The sequence below is a fragment of the Myripristis murdjan genome, chromosome 22 (assembly GCF_902150065.1).
Source record: "Myripristis murdjan chromosome 22, fMyrMur1.1, whole genome shotgun sequence".
NCBI lineage: Eukaryota > Metazoa > Chordata > Actinopteri > Holocentriformes > Holocentridae > Myripristis > Myripristis murdjan.
The window spans coordinates 6,446,382-6,462,556 of record NC_044001.1 but is presented as its reverse complement, the minus strand read 5'-3'; the positions used below and the strand labels follow the sequence as shown (position 1 = coordinate 6,462,556).

The 16,175-nt window shown below is 41.5% G+C and overlaps 1 protein-coding gene across 1 annotated transcript; it reads right to left on the bottom strand.

Moving 5' to 3' along the window:
* Positions 1–2,234: 2,234 nt before the first annotated feature.
* Positions 2,235–8,568, bottom strand: emx1 (empty spiracles homeobox 1). Its single transcript, XM_030044821.1, has 3 exons — positions 8,223–8,568; positions 5,639–5,823; positions 2,235–2,467 (listed from the first exon to the last, which is right to left on the bottom strand). The coding sequence occupies exons 1-3, from the start codon at positions 8,566–8,568 to the stop codon at positions 2,300–2,302; spliced, it is 699 nt and encodes a 232-aa protein (XP_029900681.1). The 3' UTR covers positions 2,235–2,299.
* Positions 8,569–16,175: the final 7,607 nt, after the last annotated feature.

The window sequence follows — 16,175 nt, the reverse complement described above, 5'->3', positions numbered from 1 at the left end:
ATCTAATATGTCAGTGCTGTGTAAGCAAATTTAATTAGCTAATAATTTCAATAATAACCCATAGCTAGGTGGTTATGCTTGCTATTGTTATTTTTGTCAGTTGTTTCCATATCTTTAAAATTATTTAAAATTCAAGTCTTCAGTTTTTAAGCAATTAGGCTGATTAATGAGTCAGTGTACTTGGGTTGCATGATGGAAAGAAACAGGTGGCACTAAATAATAAATCACTTGACATGTAATTTTGCAATTAAACATATAATTTGTAGTGTCAACACAGGAAGTGGAATGATTTGGATTTTGAAAAGAAAGCAAATAGGCATCCCTCCTTGATAAGCCCAGGCACTTTGCTTTAATTCAGCTCCCAACAGCCGGCTGACACCTTTGCTCCCTCCCTGAAGTGCGGCACTCTGCTCCTCTGGAGAGATGCTTGTTTTCGTCGGTGAATTCTTGCTTCCCGTCCTGAACTCTCCTCTCTGCTGACTCAGGTGACAGGAGACGCGGCGCTCGGGGAGACGGGTGTGATTTCCCCCCTAATTGTTTTCTTAACAGATAATTCAGAGAGGTGTGGTTCTCGTTAATCATGCCTCCGAGCTCTTGCCTCTTACCTAACCACATTGCGATTGGCCCAAACCACACCTGCTTGTCAAGAGGAAGGGCAGAGCGCCTGAAGTCAGCCTGAGCCACTGCACAAGTTAAAATAAGCCTTTGATGATGTTTGTTTGAGTAATAAGGAATGCCAAATCCTTTTTACCGTGCGTTTGCACCTGCAGTGAGTATAGAATGTCCTGGGAACTCAAAACAAGGCCATTCCAACTGCAGATGCCTTAAGTATTGTGTGCTTGTGCTCTTTGTAAAACTGTGAGAATACTGGCATGTATTTTACCTCGCCTCTCTCCCCTTCTCCTCGCCGCGCCTCGGCCTCTTGGCTTACAAAACAAGACATCAGGGTCAGACATCAGGGGTCGTCTCCGAGGCCTCGGGGTCATTAGACGGAGATTCCTTCCGTTTCTTTTGACAGGTGATTACTGAGGTGGTCGGTGAAAGGGCCGGCAGACAATAAGGACTACTTTCTCTGGTGTTTTTTTTCCCAGACGTCGCTCCATTCATCTCCCTCCGTCCCGCTTCTGCTGGAACTCAGAGAAAACACCTGCCGATAGGTAGCACACCTGACACCTGTCCCGTCACCCCACCGTATCCCTGACACCTTCCTACAGGTCAGTGGCCCAAAAGTCTGCAGGCTTTCACTTCGACCAAACAGCGCAGCAGCAGATTCATTGAAATTACCTGGCGTCATGATTGGTTGGATGAAAACCACCAGGGGAAAAAAAAAATATGAAAACATAACATTTCCTGTCAGAGAAACAGTTTCTGTTTTTATTTTTTGGGGGGGTGTTTACACGTTTTGCTTGAAAATTAGGTTTTATATACGTTTTGTCTACTACATGGTGCTCAATGAAATCTGCGAACATTCAACAAATGGAGAACATCAGGCCAGAGACAATCCATCACCCCACACTGACAAATACGACAAGCTGTGGCATAAATTGCCTCTGACACCAGGAGTCTCTGTAGTGTCTCATCTGTCCCGGGCTGTGGAAAATCCTCATTAGGAAACATAGCCGTGGATTTGTATTTCTGTCAGTCACAAAAAAATACGATATCGTAGAGAGTGACAAATGTGTATCTTGTTTTTTTTTTTTTGACCTGTGATTCATTTGCTGTTTTGTTGCCTGGCAATTAACCAGCCTTCTGGATGAATTAAAAGTGTGTGATGACTATGGTCTATTGGGTAGGAATTTGAATGAACATGGAAAACATGTTGTGAGGTGGTGGAGGGATGAGCGATGAGGTGTTAATGGCCTGAGGCAGGTTGCAAAAACAAAGATTTAATCAAATGAGTGCAGCCTTTGTAAAGGGTCTATATGTACAATAAAAAACAAACAAACAAACAAACAAACACACTATGGTAGAGATTGACATTGAATAAATGTTTCTCCACATCTTTGGTTGTCGTACACCAAAGATCGCTGAATGATGGGAGGGTTTCTCTTGTAGGGCAAACCCAGAGATGTGCAGGTTGGATGCAAGTCCCATTAAATATCGTGTACTGTCTTTTCCGCATCGCTGTCTCAGTGCAGCGCCGCGGTGAAGAGACGGGTGGTGATCGCATACTCAGTCCTTCCTCTAATGTGTCTAATTATACTTAATAATATTACATAATAAATAGGGTTGGTCCTCTGATGCGTCAGAAGGGGACGCGGGGTGCAGGGCAGCATTGTAGGAGGGTGGATCGGGGCTTTTAGTCCTCTGAGGTCACGTCAATGTCCTCAGAGCTGGCCTGCTTGGTGGCAATGCGCCATCTGTTGATGTGGTGGTTGCCCTTCTTCTTCTGCTGGTTCTCAGGACCCTCCTCCTCCAGCTTCTGCCTCTTGTACTTGGTCCTCCTGTTCTGGAACCAGACCTTCACCTGGTCAGAAAAACACAAAAGGGTTTGTAGTACATGGAGACGACATAAACTACATGGACAAAAGTATTGGGCCACCTCCACATCACACCTACAGGAGCTTTTCTGACCTCCCATTCTGAATCTATAAGCATTAATGTGGAGTTGGCTTTGCAGCTAGAACAGCTTCCACTCTTCTGGGAAGGCTTTCTACAAGATTTTGTTGTGTGTCTGTGGGAATTTTTGCCCGTTCATCCAGAAGAGCATTTGTGAGCTCAGACTCTGATGTTGGACCAGAGGGCCTGGCTCACAATCTGTGTTCTAGTTGATCCCCAAGGTGTTGGATGGGGTTGAGGTTGGGACTCTGTGCGGGCCGCTCAAGTTCGTCCACACCAAACTCAGCCGGCCATGCCTTTATGGAGCTGCTTTGTGCACTGGGGCTCAGTCCTGCTGGGACAGAAAAGGGCCTTCCCCAAACTGGTCCCACAAAGTTGGAAGCAGAGAATTGTCCAAAATGTCTCGGTGAGCTGAAGCTTTAAGATTTCCCTTCACTGGAACTAAGGGGCTGAGGCCGACCACAGAAAAACCAGCCCATGGTGTTGTCCCTCCTCCAGCAAACTTAACAGTCGGCACAATGCAGTCAGGCAGGGAACGTTCTCCTGGCGTTCACCAAACCCAGACTCCTCCATCAGACCAGCGGCAGCAGCTGAAGCTCCATTTCTGTGCTGATGTTGATGCCAGAGGAGGTTTGGAGCTCTGCACTTACTGAGTCAGCAGAGCGTTGACCACTTTTACGCACTATGCGCCTCAGCGCGGTGACCCCGCTCTGTAACTTTACGCGGTGCTGTTCCCTGGTGGCTGAGTCGCTGTGGTTCCTAAACACTTCCACTTTGCAATAATCCCACTTCCAGCTGATGGTGGAATATCTAAGAGAGAAGAAACTTCACCAGCTGACTTGTTGCTGTGGTGGCATCCTACATTACTATTACAGCAGCACGCTGGAACTCAGTGAGCTCTTTAGAACGAGCCATTCTTTCACAAATGTTTGTAAAGGCAGACTGCATGGCTAGCTGCTGGATTATGTACACCTGTGGAAACACCTGAATTCAAGGATTAAGAGCTGTGGCCCAATACTTTTGTCCATATAGTGTACCTACTGTATAAGCAGACTTTACATGCCATAATAAATACGTTTAACAATATAACACCAAATGCATTTTTATCCTGTCAAAGTTGCATTACATTTCCTGGAAAAACCATGTATCTTCACTAAACACCCAATGCTGTGCCACCAGGGGGGACATAAAAAATTCCAAGAAAAAAATGGCATATTTTTACACTTGTGAATAATCCCTCCCTGTGTTATGTCCCATTCCAGCTGATTTCAAAAGCACATACATCAAATAAAGGAAGGAAGATGCCCTCAAAAATCTGACTCACTGGGACTTTAAAAACCGGCATAGCAAATAATGGATTCTTGTCAAAATATGGAGGGCAAATTAATTTATGACAGCAAGGGGTCAGCAAGGCTATAGCCAAACCAGTTAACTTGCTATGGCCTGACTGTGTTTTTGGACCATAGTTCTTTGAGATTTAACTCAACAGTCAATATTATTTCATTTTCATCAGTTTATAAAACCAAAATTCCAGCCTGCTATAGTAAAGTCATTGTATTGCCAGCCAGAGCAGGGCAGAGGATGTTTTTGTTCTGTTGTTTTATTGCAAAAATTCACCAGAATCTGACTGCTGCTGTTGTTTCCTGCATTTTGAAGTAATACATGCAAGCAGTTAAATATCATGAAGCAACTTTATCCACTTAACTGGGTCTTTATCCATGTAACTCTCTTCCAGTTTGGTTATTCCTGTCTGTGGGTGATATTTTAATGCTATGATGGTGTGATAACCCCAGTGACACAGGCTATCTGCCAGTTTCGCCCTGCTCAAACTATTTTTAATATCACAGGGAACGGCCTGTTTAATTGGTAAGATCTCTTTGATTTTCATTAATCAATATCAATTATATTGGTTTGTTGTCTTCTGCACAATTTTTATTGTTTGTTGCATCATAATTGGTGTTGCAATAAAGTCTTTTATTGACTTATGCCAAAGTTGATAAAGTGGCAAGCATCATTTGGCCATTCTGCTGACTCAGGAAACCTCTCTTTATTTTGCCTATTAGGCCTAATTTACTTGATAGTGTGGACTCATTAAATTTTGGCGTCAATAATATTTAGAGGCTTTGTCAGGAGGATCTCTTTTTAGCCTTTGCCCATTACACAAATAAATAAAACACCCTGCAGGCACCGGTCAAGTTACACAGCCGCATCCGTGTCACAGGACCGCTTCGGGAAACACTGAGCAGCCTAAAAATTGCCCCAAAATTAAAATAGCCTGGGCTTATATTAATCTATACCATAATAAATACCAATGACAGCATTGGTCAACACCACTGCATTGCAAAGCGTGGGTCTGATACATGATATAGGCCTTTTCCCCCGTCCTTCCTTTACATTTTTATTCCCATTTGTTATCAACATGTATAATTTTTAGCTTCATTTATTTGTTAACAGCATTACTACATCACATTTGTTTATTTATTTCTTTGCTAATTTAAAGCATTAACTAATAATGACAAATAAATTTGTACATAATGACAGTTGGCCGATCAGCAATATAGGCACAAAAACATATCCACAACAACGACAACAATAACTACAATGATAATAAATAATAATAACCACCATAATTAGGCTATAATAGCAATCAATGCTATAGCCGACTTGAATGGGCGAATTATTCGTGAAGACTGAGTAGATATTATTACTTTTACTACTACTACTACTACTACTACTAGGCCTACTAATACTACTAGCAGTAGTAGTAGTGTATTTATTATTGTTGTTTTTGTTGTCATTGTTATTGTTATTATTACGATATTATTATTGGTGTTGATTTTGTTGTTACTTTCTCGGGAGGGATGCACTAAACAGAGAGCAGTAATAAGTTAGGCCCAAAATGACATAATTATTATTTCAGCTGAAATGAATTTCATGTCGAGTTGAACGGATTTCCAGAGAGAAATTAGTAAAAGTAAAAGCCTTGTTTTGCTCTCATTTTCAGACGGATAATGTGTAAAAATGACCTTTTGCGCATCCCGAGCCGGATTGGCGCAGTGCCGCTGCGGTCCAGACTCACCTGCGTCTCAGATAAACTCAAGCTGTTGGCCAGCTGCTTCCTCTCGGCTCCCACGACGTAGTGGTTTTTCTCGAAGGCTCTCTCCAGGCGGAGCAGCTGGGACGGGGAGAAGGCCGTCCGGATGCGCTTGGGCTTTCTGGCGAAAGGGCCGTGGAGGAGCAGGCTGTCCTGGGACACGTCGTTACCTGAGAGAGATACGGCCGTCAGGTGTGTGTGGCAAGGTCTGACAGCTCAGTGTGTGTGTGTGTGTGTGTGTGTGTGTGTGTGTGTGTTGTCACCTCGTGCACTAGCCTCTCTTGCAAGGTGTGACACACACATAATTCAACCTCAAACTGTCCTAATTTGATCTTTATTGTGGGTTTTATCATTGTGGTGGAGAGCGAAAATCAAGTAACAATTTCAGCCTGGAGGGGAAATAATAATAAAGATAATAATAAAATAAAAATAAATACATACATAATTGAAAAATAATTAAGGAAAGAAAAAATAGGAATTATTCGCCGTCGCCCGAGTCTTCTAAAATTGTAGCCTGTCATCAAAACACTAATATCATTTTCAGTGATCAGTCCATGCGCATTTGATATTAAATCCCAGCAAATGACCTAGTGTTTTAAAATTCTTTTACACTGCTCAACATTTCTTTTCATTTCAACATTTTTATTTAAAGAACCCAAGCAAGGTTCTGCTGGCAGCCTAAATTGAGCCATGTTCTCGTGTCAGAACCGTGCAAAACGGAGGCTTTGATCGGTTATTCATTTGCAAACTAAGGAGAGTTTACTCGGGTGGAGAAGGGAAGAGGCAGTGTATTTACTGCTAAATAGGCCGATGGCATTTGCAGCCTATGGTCTATAATTCAGCTTCAAATCGGGCAAATAAACTGATCAAATTCAAATAATCTCGAATGTCCGTGGAGAAATGATTGTCCTCGCACCAGAAAGGATGGAAAAAGACAGTTGCCAAGTCGTGTAAACATATCCTAAGTAATTACAACAGGATAAGAAAAACATTTTTTCTCTTTTTTTCCTTAAACTGAATTTGTGGCACATCCCATTGTGTTCCGGTTTATGAACAAATGTTGATAAATGACATTGCAATCATATTCACTTACAAGTAAGTCCAAGTGCCCCTGCTGTTGCAGTCATTAACAGCTGTAAGAAATATAATTTTCCTCTGAGTTACCAGATTTAGTCAGCAAGGTTTCCGCATAGAGGTTGAAATTATTTTTGCAAACTGAAATTTATTTATTTATTCTTTTAAATTATGTCTCAAACAGGTCATGTTGCTATTTCTGACATGCGCCGCTTGTTAGGCTACTAAATAATTTCCTTACCACGTTTATGAAAACCTGAGAAAATAGGCCTAATGATACTCCTTTTTACTATTTTATTATTTTAACAATTTTCCATGTTTTATTATTTCTCCTGACACAGAACAGTGAACAGCCTAAGTCAGGAATAATTAATAAGTCAATTGTGGTACTATTAATTATTTAATACGAATCAGTGTACAGGAGCTGTGACTATGTGCAAAGTATTTGCCCTAATAATTATGGGGGGCATTTAATTGATTTGCATCAATCAGTTATTTAAAAATGTATCTTGCGGACTTTTTGGAAAATAGCCTATTTTTAAAAGTTAACGTAATCAGGATTTGAGTTATTGACCTTTTTTTTTTTTTTTTTTTGAAGTAGGCCTAGTGATTTGTTTTGCAGGCTCTACATAATCTAATGCGCGACGTCTTCCCGAAGTCTTCCCGGATTATACTTGCATTGACTTGTTTTTCATCTGACTCATTCGCTTTTGCTAGCATTATTATCGTGGACTCCAGGCCGATCTGGTTTGACCCCCAGCCTGGCTGTTGTTTGCAAGACTTCTTCTCCTTCTTCTTCTTCTTCTTCTTCTTCTTCTTCTTTTTTATTACAACAAAAAGGTATAACCCGGAGGGAGTTTTCTTGTATGAGAGTAAAAAAAAAAAAAAAAAGCTGCTTATCTTCCTCCGGCTGTGCCTTTCTGAAAGTGTAGCTCCAGGGCGAAATATTCCGCATGGAGAATCAGAGGCCGATAAGCTGCAAACTGTTGCAGAGCTGGCATTTGTACCTGCGACCGCGGCTTATTGTTTAACGATGAAATATTCAACGTTGCCAGGTCTAATATCGTGTTAACAGGCATGATTTAATCTTTAATTTCCATAATAGGCCTAACTCTCAGGGGCAAAGCTCAGATTGTGAGCAACACTCCCATTTGTTTCAGTATTGGTAAGTCTCAGTTTTATCCAAATGTTCTGTGCTTTTTATTGCAAACGCACACATGTATTTCACAAGGAGTAAACCGTGCACCTAAACCTCAGTTTATCCATGCACATTTATGGAATAAATAGTTTCTCTTTGTTTATAGGCAGCACCAAACTGGTGCAAGTATGAGCGTGTTTTTTTTTAAAGAAATAAAAACATCAAATTAATCACTGTCTCCTGAAAACACAACTTTATCTTTGTTTCTGCCGCTGCCTCTCATGCGTCATGATGATCACCAGCTAGGATCGTGGTTTGCATCTCTATCAGTTTTTTTTTCGCAGCCAACCATCTTACCTTGAAATCTGTGTCCGAAAAACCTGTTCCTTAACACCCACGGGTAGAAATTCAGCGGGTCCCGGTGTTGCGTCCCAAAGAAGTGCGGATGCTGTAGGTGGGAGCCTCCCAGCTGGTGGGGAGTCATGGTCAGGGAGGGATGGTTTACCGTCTCCGGGAACACCAGGTCCGGGCTCTGGTACAGCGACCTGCCCGGTGGAGCCTGGTAACTGTTCATAAAGGCATCTGTAGACGGGTTGGAGTAACATAAAGCCGTCGGGCGGATGGGATCCTCACTGGAGAGAGGGTTTTCCTTGGCGACTAGGGACTCTATCGTGAAGCATCGCTTGCCCGCAGACGAAAACATGATCTCTGAACAGAAATACAAATCCAATCCGGGAGAATATGATGAAATCTCTCTACTTCCTCTTGCAGAAAACAAGGAAAGCCCCCTCTCAGAGATGCATGATGACCATGGAGGGCTGAGGGGCTTTCACAGGCTTGTCCAGTGGAGATGATGCTATAAAAGTCAACAGTGCTGCAAATCACCCTGATCCATGAGTCTGTGCGCACTTGGAGGATTTCTGTGCACAAGTGCGCACCAAGTGAAGCGCCTCCAAGCCCCAGTTCACATTGGCTTGACGCTAGACAGGGAATGACATGATTGGACTACAGCACCTGCCAATAGGTTTGCTCAAGTACCTGCTTCATAGATCACACAAGGGTGGGCGGCTTGCTTATAGATGAGAAAATGCACCTTAAAGACTAATTTAGCCTCATTTCAAGGCTTTAATGTCTTACTTCTCTTAAGGGAAAATGCCAGGGAGTTCATTTGACTTGTTTCCGGTGCAGTTCCACTTGTCTCAGGAACTTTCCATACACTGCATGTCAGTGCAGGGTACAGTAAAGCCTCAAAATGAATTCTGATTCAAGAAAATTACTGAAACATGTTGAATGAAACAGGGGAAATTATCTCACAGTTGCCCAATTTCCTCCACTTACCCATTTATTTATTTAATTATTTATCCATTTATTTATTTTAGAAAATAATCCAATTTTATGCCCCAGCACTACGTGACTTAATTTTTTTTAGTGTAATAATGGGACAGTAATATAACGATAAAACTATCACCGCTGTGAAGTAAATTTGTGCTGAGGGGGAACATGGCCTTCAGATAACCTGAAACATTAATTGAAACGCATAAAGGTTAACTTATGGTCAATTAATTTTCCTGTCCGCCTCGGTTCTACACATTATAAGAGCCTACATTTCATAGCCCTGAACATAAATGTGTTTTTCTTGATGTAGTTGGCCGGGAATATGCAAATCCATGCAGTCACATTATTTTCTAAGTCATTGTTTTTAAGCAAAAAAGACTGAAACATAATTTTTTTCTCATACTTTGCGCATACTACCCGCCGCTCCAACATAAATAACTTCTCCTCTCATAAAACAGAATTAATAGATTACTAAGACCACTGTCGTGTTTATTGTTTGATCATTTGCATATTTCAAATATAGACTTGCCTCTTTGATCAAGCTGTTAAGATATGCGACTTTTCAACTGTGACTAAAAATGAGCCTCGACATATTCATAAGGAATATGCTTTGACGAAATTTCAACAGCGAGTTGTCTGAATAAAAATATTTGCTTAACAACAACAATAATTATAATGCAAATTTATGTTTCCTTTTCGCAATAGAAGTTTACAGTAAAATGAAATGGAGACAAAGTGGTGGTCAAAGGGCACAAAGTGGGGGAAAAAATGTCCTCAAGTCATTTGAAACGCGTCTGTGCACAGCTGAACATCAAGGGGATTCATCACCGCACTAAATATCGATCAACAAATCACATCCTCGATTTAATATGAAAATGTGGTTGTCCTTGTAACGAGTGAGAGGGGGGGGAAATCTGCCAATCATTTCACTTGTTTCCAAAAGAGTTGAGCTTGTTCCAGATATTTGGCCAAGGGCAACATCTCAAGACAAGAGTGAACAAGGCAGAAAATTACTCTTGATGGAAGAATAACACAGAAAACAGATTATTTCCAGCGGAAACGTGAAGGTTTCTCATCCCGGACGCCCACAGTTTCTGATTTTAGTGGACACGTGTGAAACACTTGTACTGTTTCCAGAATGAAAACAGAGGCAAACCTACTTTTGCAGTGTCTTTCGGAGACAATTTATTCATTCATTCTGCGCACACACTGTATATCTGCCTCTTTAATCTACAGAATAACTACTGGCTCACACGCATCCCTGCAGTTCTTGATGAAAACCAACATTTAATCCCAGGAGGGGAAACCAACAGTCAAGGAGGCTGCTTAATTAGGCCATCATGAGGTCGACGGCCCCCTTATTCCTGTGCGTTTAGGCTGGCTTTCATGGTGCACTACCCAAGTTAATAATTATACTCCTAATGCGCTCGTTTGCGTAGAGGTTGCATTAGAAAATCATTACCGATGGAAATTATGAGGTACAACAAGTTGTTGATTAGGCGTTTAGAGCTAAAGGCTCCTAACAGCAGCATGCGGCGGTGGAGATAGGTCGTCGTCCAAAACGGTCTATTTTTTTTTTCCATCCAAGCTCTTATTTTTAATATGTCACTAATAAATTACCACTGAAAGGGGTTTAAGATGTTTGTTGCAGGTAATGGTGGTGATTCAGACCCAAGTTTTTGTCTTGCCAAATGCCTAAAATGGAAATGCAACAACCATATTGAAATAATAATAATCCAAAAAAATGACTTATTTTCGATTTAACAAAAATGGCTGCATGTAATAAACAGCTGACCAGCTCTGTTGGAGGTTATTGACTCCACGCCTTGTAGTGAAAGGCTGTAAGATGTTTTTTTATATATGTCCCTTATAAAATCCAGTTTATAGCTGCAGATAGAAACAGTTCAATGCAAAAACAGAGCAAGTAACGCAGCAAATAATTACTACAACTGAACATAATGAAAGCAGTGCAGCGAAGACATCAAAATCCGTTTTTATGGGCAGATTTTCGTAAGAGAAAACATTACTTGACTGGGAAAGCAAAGCCATAACTGTAGGTTGTTGGCTATAGCAGGTTTTTATATTTAAACCATCTCTTACACGCAGGGACGCAGGAATTTGCGGGTTGACTCGCCCGGTTGGAAAGGGTGAAGTAAAGTTTAATGATGAAACCGTGTGGGCCTTTAGCCACTGACCCTGATCGCGCCTGGTTAATAGATGGCCAAAGCGCTTGGCATTAACAAAAACAAGCCCGGCCGGTCTACTGTTCTTCCGGATGGGCTGTTTACTCTCCCTCGGGGCAGCACTATACAGATTTTTATTTGGAGTCCAACCACTGTGAAGTAATGAAAAGCTGCTTTACCATCACACAAGAAGCATCAAAATATTCCTGGTGTATTCCAGTATAAAACTAAAGTGTTTCGGTGCTTTTATTTATTATTCCCATGGTTTATGTAGGCTATAATGTTCTTACAGGCAGGCTACGTTTAGTAGGTGTGTGACACTGTGGGCTATATAATATTTATTTATTTATATTTCCAGTTGTGTCACTAAATATTCACATGGCGATATGGGGATATTATATAGGCTTTAGTTTAATGGCTTTTTCCGTATCGTTGTTGTGTCCACAGTGCATTTTATAGGCCAAATAGTGGGTGGTGTTCTTCACATTGCTATAATAATAATAATAATAATAATAATAATAATAATAATAATAATATTAATAATGACCCAATTTCCAAACAGAGATCAATGTGAAATTTAATCAATCAAAATTAACTCCCCCACCCTAGAAAGACGCTGTAACCAAGAAAACAACGGGGCGTTTACAGGCGTTTACAGTCTTTCCTGCTTAATCTGAAATATTACATATTGTCAGTGAAAATATAACATTCGGCGTTGAATGTTCTATGTATTTATTAGTTTTATTTGTTTGTATGTTAATTATTTATTTACTGAGGCGCTGCAAATTGATTGTTTAGGAGGAGAGCGTGAATCCAGGTGGCACAAGTCAGTGTGAAAGTGCTGCCCTCTGGTGGACTCTTTGTGAACAAAACGTTTTTCAGTCGCCCTCAGCGCTGCAGCAGGTGTTTATTACTCAGGTCAATGCTGCCACCTAGTGGCTGGACTGAGGCAGAGCGTCTTGCGTCTGCCCAACTGCCGCAGAGGCTTCGACCCCCGCGGTTTGTCCCGTCTGTGGACAACAAACCCCCCCAGCGGTCCTTGATGGAGCTTCAGGAAGAAAGAGGATTTTCTATCTTTTTGTCTTTTATTTCCTTTTCCCTCACAAAGTAGAAATAAGCACAATGAGACTAATAATGACCGTGTGTGTGTGTGTGTGTGTGTGTGTGTGTGTGTATATATATATGTGTACATATATATATATATATATATATATATATATATATATATATATATATATATATATATATATGTATGTGTGTGTGTGTGTGTGTGTGTGTGTGTGTGTGTATGGAATTGTCTATTTGTCACATAAAGTTGTTCAGATGAATATGGGATTTATTTTAGCATACGACATTGCTCATGTATTTTTATGCCACATGCCTACATTAAACCTCCTTATTTTAACACACAATCATTTTTACCTAATGAGTTGCAAACAGCGCCCTTTGACTGAATTTAATGCATTTCCGGGTGTCATATCACACCGACAGCACCATTAGCGCTATATCAATAGGTTATTATTAGTATTAGTATGATTATCAGTGAGTAACCAGTTTTCCTGCAGAAAATGATCAGCTAGTCTTTGTTATAATAGTTGTATCCTTATTTTACACGATTAGGCTACTATAGCCTTACTATTACAAAGACATATTAATCCTGTATTATTTCATTTTACTTTATTGTTACAAATATATTTCTGTGTATTTCTGCTTAATCTCTGCCACCATTTTGGCTCTGATAAAAAACCACCACATCAAATGGCCCCGGCCCGCCTCTCACCTCCGTTCATTAATAAACTAATTGGCCATTTTGTTTCGCATTAGCGTTGTGTGTTCAAGCTAATCTGTTCTACTTAAATACTTGGAAATTTTCACCCCATTATAACGAGATGGGAAAAATAGCACGTTGCTGAGTTTGTGCCACCTGCATGAGAAGTGGGGTCGCTTAACCACCTGTACGGCTCTGCACCCCCACCCCACCCATCACCTCCCCTCCTCAGCATGAAGCAAACATTTCAGTGGCACAGAAATAAAACCTGGGAGCGGGTTTCTACAGTTTGAGCTGAAATTTATCACGTCTGTTAATCTCCAAGTCAGGTTTTGGAGCCTTTTACGCACACGATTTTCAAACAGAATAATAAACGAATACCGCTGCATATCATAGTGATGCCACGGCAGGTAAAATACTATTAAAGTAATTGACTTAAAAATCACTTTTGAGTACCTAAAGTCCAATTAGGGATGTTAAAAGTGTTATATTTCTGGATGTTTTACGCGGGGAAACAGCAGACGCGTCTTTAGCGCACCGTGAGTCCAACACCAGCCGTGCCAAGCTGCTTCATTTTTGCCTTTTTATTTGCTTCATGGTGCTCTGTCTCGCTGAATGCCTTGTGAACAGGAACTGCCATTTCCTGAGAGAAGGGGGACATTTAAACCCATTCTCCAAACACTGGGCTGGCCACTTGAGGCAAGCTGTCCCTGTCAGTGCCCGTGTCAGAAGTCATTGTGCGTCTCAAATGTGGCTCTTGTGCTGCGGGACAAAGAGCAGCGTCCACTTCAAACGGCTGTAATGAAAGCTAATGACTATTAGATAGAGTAGAGGGGCCCTGGCCTCTGCAAATAAAATGCAAAGGAGGATTTTTTTTTTTTTTAACAATTGCCTACACTAAAACGTGGCGTTGGTCAAATGAACTGCACTCTGCCATTGGAGCAGTGGAGGTTATTGCTCTCCATGAGAACTTTCACACCTTCTCGGGGCTGCATTACAATCTGAGATGGAGACCAACAATGGTGTCTGCTCAGGACTCATGCGACCCAAGGCAGGCAGTGTATAGGAAATGATTTGGAGTTCAAAAACTGGAACTTTCAGGCTGGAAAAATACATTTTTAGAGGTGTATTACTTTGTAGGCCATCAGGTAGAAATGAGTTGTATAGCTTGAAACATCTGCTGCTGCTTTTTGTCAAAATAAAGGGTAATTGAAGTTTTGTTTGATGGATTGAGCACCAGCTGAAACCGGTTGTACCCAAACACTTTTAAGACTTAAGTGTATTAATTATATCATGTTACATATGACTGATGGTTTACTGGTTTTATTTCACGTCCTGTTGGTGTCCAGGCCACACGACTTTACTGACACATATGGTCATCATGTTTCAGTTTATGTATAAAATACAATACCAAGCAAGGTATCAACCAAAAATGGAAGTCAAAGAAAATACTCGAGATGCTTTCGTCTTCACTGTCCTGGTGCCAGTGTTTGACAATGTTTGGCATCAGGTTTACTTGCCTATATGACTATTTTCACCTGATTTGTTGTAGTTGGTGTGTGTAAAGTGAATCTGATTTTAATAAAGCAATAAGAGCTGATTACTAAGAGATGAGACTTGCATTTCATAAAGAGCCTCTGTGTTACAGACCCTGGAGGGAGACTTAGTCGCCCCTTGCCAATGCTGGCATGTTTTCAGGGGGTTAAGGTGGCTTGTGCTAATTGGGACGATGAGCCCAGTGACCCCAACCCCCACCAACCCCTCCTTCTCCAGGTTTTCCCAGGCCTCTGACTGCTTCTCTCTGTCCCTCAATGGGATTACGTTAGACTGTGGAGAGAGAAGAGAAGGGGGAGCTCTGATTCCTGGCTGATCACATCAGAGACGGCTCTCTGGGGTTTTACGCAAACTCTGCTCCCTCAGCAGCGCCTCAGCCCTAATCAGCCCGACCAGGGACACCAGGAGAGAGCAGGCAGGGGGTGGCGGACAGGAGACAGAGAAAGAGATCAGCTCTGTTACTGTTTATTAAACCGCTCCCTTTGATACTGTCACCAGTCGTCCTGTCCCTCTTACAGCACCTCTGCCGCCCTTTACAGTTTGGATTTGATGAGTTAATTCTGCCAGCAGTTTGGAAAGGAAGAGAATTAATGATGCTAACATTTACCTTTAACAAAATGATTAAAACAGTTGCGCAAGCCTGAATCTACTCCATAAGCAGTATCTAAAGCAGCAATCAGTAAAGCGTGCACAGGTCAAAGTAACAGAGGATCTGTGTCTTTCTTAATTGTAGTCTGACAGGTTATATCTTTCTCTTCCTCATTTTTTAAATATCTCTTTCCATTCAACTTATTGGAGTCCTGCTAGCCATGTAAATAGATTACTTGTTGCACATTAATTTGTGGGACATAGTTGAAAAAGATTTTTGCCTGGTGAAATTGTTGGTGGTTCAGCTCAAATTATCAGTATTCGACAGCATTAGACGTGAGGTTAAAATACCTTTCGGGCTGTTCTCAGCTGATTTTCCGTGGTCCTTACTGTCAGGGGGTGGCAGACAAGAAATCAGCACCGTCCCCGGCCGTTTTCTCCCCCATATCAACACAGAAAAGGGTTGCTCTTTGTCTGAGATGCTCTACTCGGGCGAAACCTGAACTGTTATCCTCTCTGTCTCAGTCTCCTTCCATGCACGGTCTGTATTATCTCCAGAAAAGTGCTTATTAAAGACAAGAGTCACATCTTCATTTTCCCCTTGATTCACTGCTGTAATCATCCTGTCTACCTGTTAAATCTAACTTTAAGAAATAAGAGGGAGGTTGGAAGGGGATGCCAACTCCCTTGACAATACATGTAGTGTAATAACTTATTACAAAGAGGTTTTAGGATTAAAGAGAGGGAAACAGTGCCCTATGTTCCCACCATCCCCCCTCTGTTAAATTGCCTACAGGGCAAGCGTTTCAGGTTGACCTCCCCAATTAGCTGCTCTGATGGACTCAATTGCTACATCCCAATCCTTTATATACGCTGTCCTCT

Excerpts from the sequence above, each read along its gene's own strand:
- emx1 (XM_030044821.1), bottom strand. The coding sequence starts at position 8,568 with ATGTTTTCGTCTGCGGGCAAGCGATGCTTCACGATAGAGTCCCTAGTC. Across the intron at positions 5,824-8,222 it reads TTTCGGACACAGATTTCAAG|GTAACGACGTGTCCCAGGAC; the intron begins GTAAGATGGTTG and ends TATCTCTCTCAG. Across the intron at positions 2,468-5,638 it reads TGAGTTTATCTGAGACGCAG|GTGAAGGTCTGGTTCCAGAA; the intron begins GTGAGTCTGGAC and ends TTTTCTGACCAG.